This window comes from Trypanosoma equiperdum, assembly GCF_001457755.1.
Source record: "Trypanosoma equiperdum strain OVI genome assembly, contig: ctg_608, whole genome shotgun sequence".
Taxonomy (NCBI): Eukaryota; Euglenozoa; class Kinetoplastea; order Trypanosomatida; family Trypanosomatidae; genus Trypanosoma; species Trypanosoma equiperdum.
In genome coordinates this window covers 7,356-10,401 of record NW_027124541.1, presented here as the reverse complement: position 1 = coordinate 10,401, position 3,046 = coordinate 7,356, and the positions used below count along the sequence as shown (strand labels likewise).

The 3,046-nt window shown below is 43.0% G+C and overlaps 1 protein-coding gene across 1 annotated transcript; it reads right to left on the bottom strand.

The window, feature by feature from the left end:
- Positions 1-640: 640 nt before the first annotated feature.
- TEOVI_000278000 (uncharacterized protein) lies at positions 641-2,059 on the bottom strand (the record flags this gene model as incomplete). The annotated part of the gene is made up of 1 exon (XM_067225801.1): positions 641-2,059. The coding sequence occupies one exon, from the start codon at positions 2,057-2,059 to the stop codon at positions 641-643; it is 1,419 nt and encodes a 472-aa protein (XP_067081902.1).
- Between the last annotated feature and the right edge of the window lie 987 nt (positions 2,060-3,046).

Genomic DNA, 3,046 nt, shown 5'->3' with positions numbered 1-3,046 from the left:
CCTTGTATTTCTGCACGTCCTTCAATATAATCTCTAGTGCCCCCCCTCACTTACATATATTGCGCTTTTTCATAGTTGTACGTGCCTCTATTTTGGCCGTGTAATGCCACTCAACTGCCATTCTTATTATAATGTTAGCATATACTTACACTCACAACACTCTCCCATCGTTATTATTATTGCCATTATTGTTGTTATTATTTTTATCATAACCCCAACTCATAATATTCATAATATAAGCAAAGTAAACAAAAAAGTTAAAAAAGTAAAATGTTTGTACCATACTATTTTATTACGTTCCCTCTATATGCCACTTTCGTACAAATTTTCCTAAAAAATATATTTTTTAAAATTCTCAAAATTTCACTGAATTGAAGATTCTCATCGCGAAGTGTGAAAATATATCAGATATTACCATAATTTACCAAATTCTCTCAAAATAGCAAATTTTTATATAATTGAGAAAATATCTTATAATTCTAAAATACTTAGAATTCTAGAACGTTACCAAAGTCACAAAAGTAGTAGTCATTAGAACCAATTTCTTATTGACAAGGAAACTGGAATCAAGGCATTTATAACCGGCTTCATAAGCTCCATCAGTATGTTCCCTCTTCTATCCGCAGTGTTTTGTTCCACCTTAATTTGCTTCCTCGCATTCTGTCTGGTTTTGAACGGTGCTGCACACACGTTTGGCTGTATTATCCCCGTCTTTCTTTTCTTCTGTTGCATCTCCTGTTTCTTTTTTCTTTTTCCCTTCGGGCTTGGCTCCTGCTGAAGCTTCTGTTGCCTTTTTGAGATTTTGCGCAGTATAGTAAGCCATCGCTGCGTCGAAGTTGTTTGTTGCGAGGTCTTGTGTGCTGCCCTTTATGGCGTCCCCATCAGTTGGAATTGTTTGCGAGTCTTTTGTGAGAGGATCCAAAAATTCACTTTGAATACTGCCTTCTTTTTTTCCAAATATTATCTCCGCAACTTTTGATGTGTCCGTCTCCAGTGTCAGTTTTTTGCCACTACCGGCTTTCATCCATGCCGCCAGCAGTGCTGCTTCCCGCAGCGCCGCTACGCTCTCTAGTGTTTCCTCCTTAAGTTCCTTGGGCAAACTTTGCTTTTGTTTTCGCGCGGCGTCCACCGCCGCTGCTACCTGTTCTTCTGTTGTCAGCAGTGGTATTGTGTTGGGTGTTTGAGCTTCTGGCCCCTTCTTTTCGCTGCCGAAGCTGACGTCGTCTAATGTGAACTTGTATGGCGATTGTGCTTTATCTACCTTGATCGCATCTGTCGAGCCTTCGTAGTTCGCGTTTGGTCCTCCGCCGTTTACCTCGCAGCCGTCCTGCGCCGTCAGTGCCTTTGCGTTTGCTCCAGTGTTGATTGTGCCTTTGGCTGTTAGTTTGAACGTTGGAATTACTAGCTTGCCTATGCCAGAGCCCCCTATTTTTATTGACGTCGCCTTTTCGAGGTGCTGCTCTATCTTTTTTATTGTTTGCTTTGTTTCGCTGGCCGTGTCGCATTTTACAGCAGTCTCTGGTGTACTGACCGGCGTCACATAGCAGTTTAGGTTCGAAGGTGTGCTGGTCAATGTAGTTAGGGCGGCTGGTGCCGACGCCGTCGACGTGAATGTTTTCAGCGTAGACAGTTCCGTGTTAGCTTTAAACGTTGCCGCTGACTCGCCTAGCCGCCTACTGAGCAGTGCTTTAGCGTTCGCTGTTGCTTTTGACAACTGCTGCTGGTTGTCTTTTGCAGCCTTGGCACGTTGTGTGGCGATGCTGTGCAGCAGGCTGTACCTCGCCTGAGCTATGGGGTTTGAAGCTGCTGCTGCTGCTAGCTGCAGCAGCCTGCTCTCAGCTCCAAGCCCGCTGATCTTTCGGTTGGCGGCGTCGACCCAGCTATCAAGTGTGTCACCTATTGTCCTAAAGTACAGCTCTGCTGTACAGAAGTCCGTCACCGCGGCGCTGATTGTACCGTCTGCACACCCCAGGCTTGCCGTCTTTGCGGCGAGGACAATGAAGATCGCTGCGAATTTGCGCCGGTTTAGTGTATATTGTCTTTGCGTTTGTGTTGTCATTGGCTCTGTTCTTGCTTGACTTTGAAAAGCTTTTGTATAGTTGGAATAGGGCTGATTCCAACACCTATTTCTGTCTCAAGCAGGAAGTTGCCGCACTTTACAGTATAAACTCTATTTTACACTTATTTATAATATTCCGAACAACCCATTTTCCAACGTATAAAATGTTTTCTCTATTTTCCAGAACACTAGCTCTCTATTTCTATAAACAAGTAACAAAAATCTCTCCATATATCTAAAACACCTATCGTTTATGGGGGCTTCGCTGTCTATTGCGATCCCACTCCTGTTGTGCGGTTTTGTTTTCATGACGATACAACGCCGTCTGTTTGGGCATATCTATTTCCTTCAACAATACTCACTGCTATCCCTGTTTGTGGCTGTTTTGTTTCGGCACTTTGCCGTCAACTGCGGTCCTGATGGCACTCTTTGCCTTCAAAGTTTTTTTGTGCACTCCATTAATGCTGCATCAGTGACAACCGTGACCTGAATTTTAGCCGTTTTGACCGGGTTCAACGGTTTTCTATTGAGCCTTTAGGGGAGGGGTGGAGTATGATTTGAGACTTTCTGTACTTCATAAAGGTCTTCTGTGCGTTTCATCCGCGTTTTCTCACCCTTATGTTACTCCTTTTCCTTGAACTATAGTCAGCAACACCTCCTTTTTCTGCTTATCCATAAAACTTACCGGCTACATTTTCTTGGTTTCTTGCGCTGTCCAATTAATGATTGTTCCTTCCATGTCCTTCCATATAGTTAACCCTCGTGCCTTCCTGTGTCTGAAAGTGCTTAGCATCATGCAGTTTCTGTGCATTGTTCTTTAAAATAATATAACTTGATGTTATCGTCCATTATTTCTTAGTCACTTAATCTCACAACAACACTCACTTCGTTTTAATTTCTCCTGATTCTGTTAGAAAGCTGTGCCGTATCTCCACCATTAAAAAAATTTTTTACACACACTCACCACACTTTTTCATCATAATCATG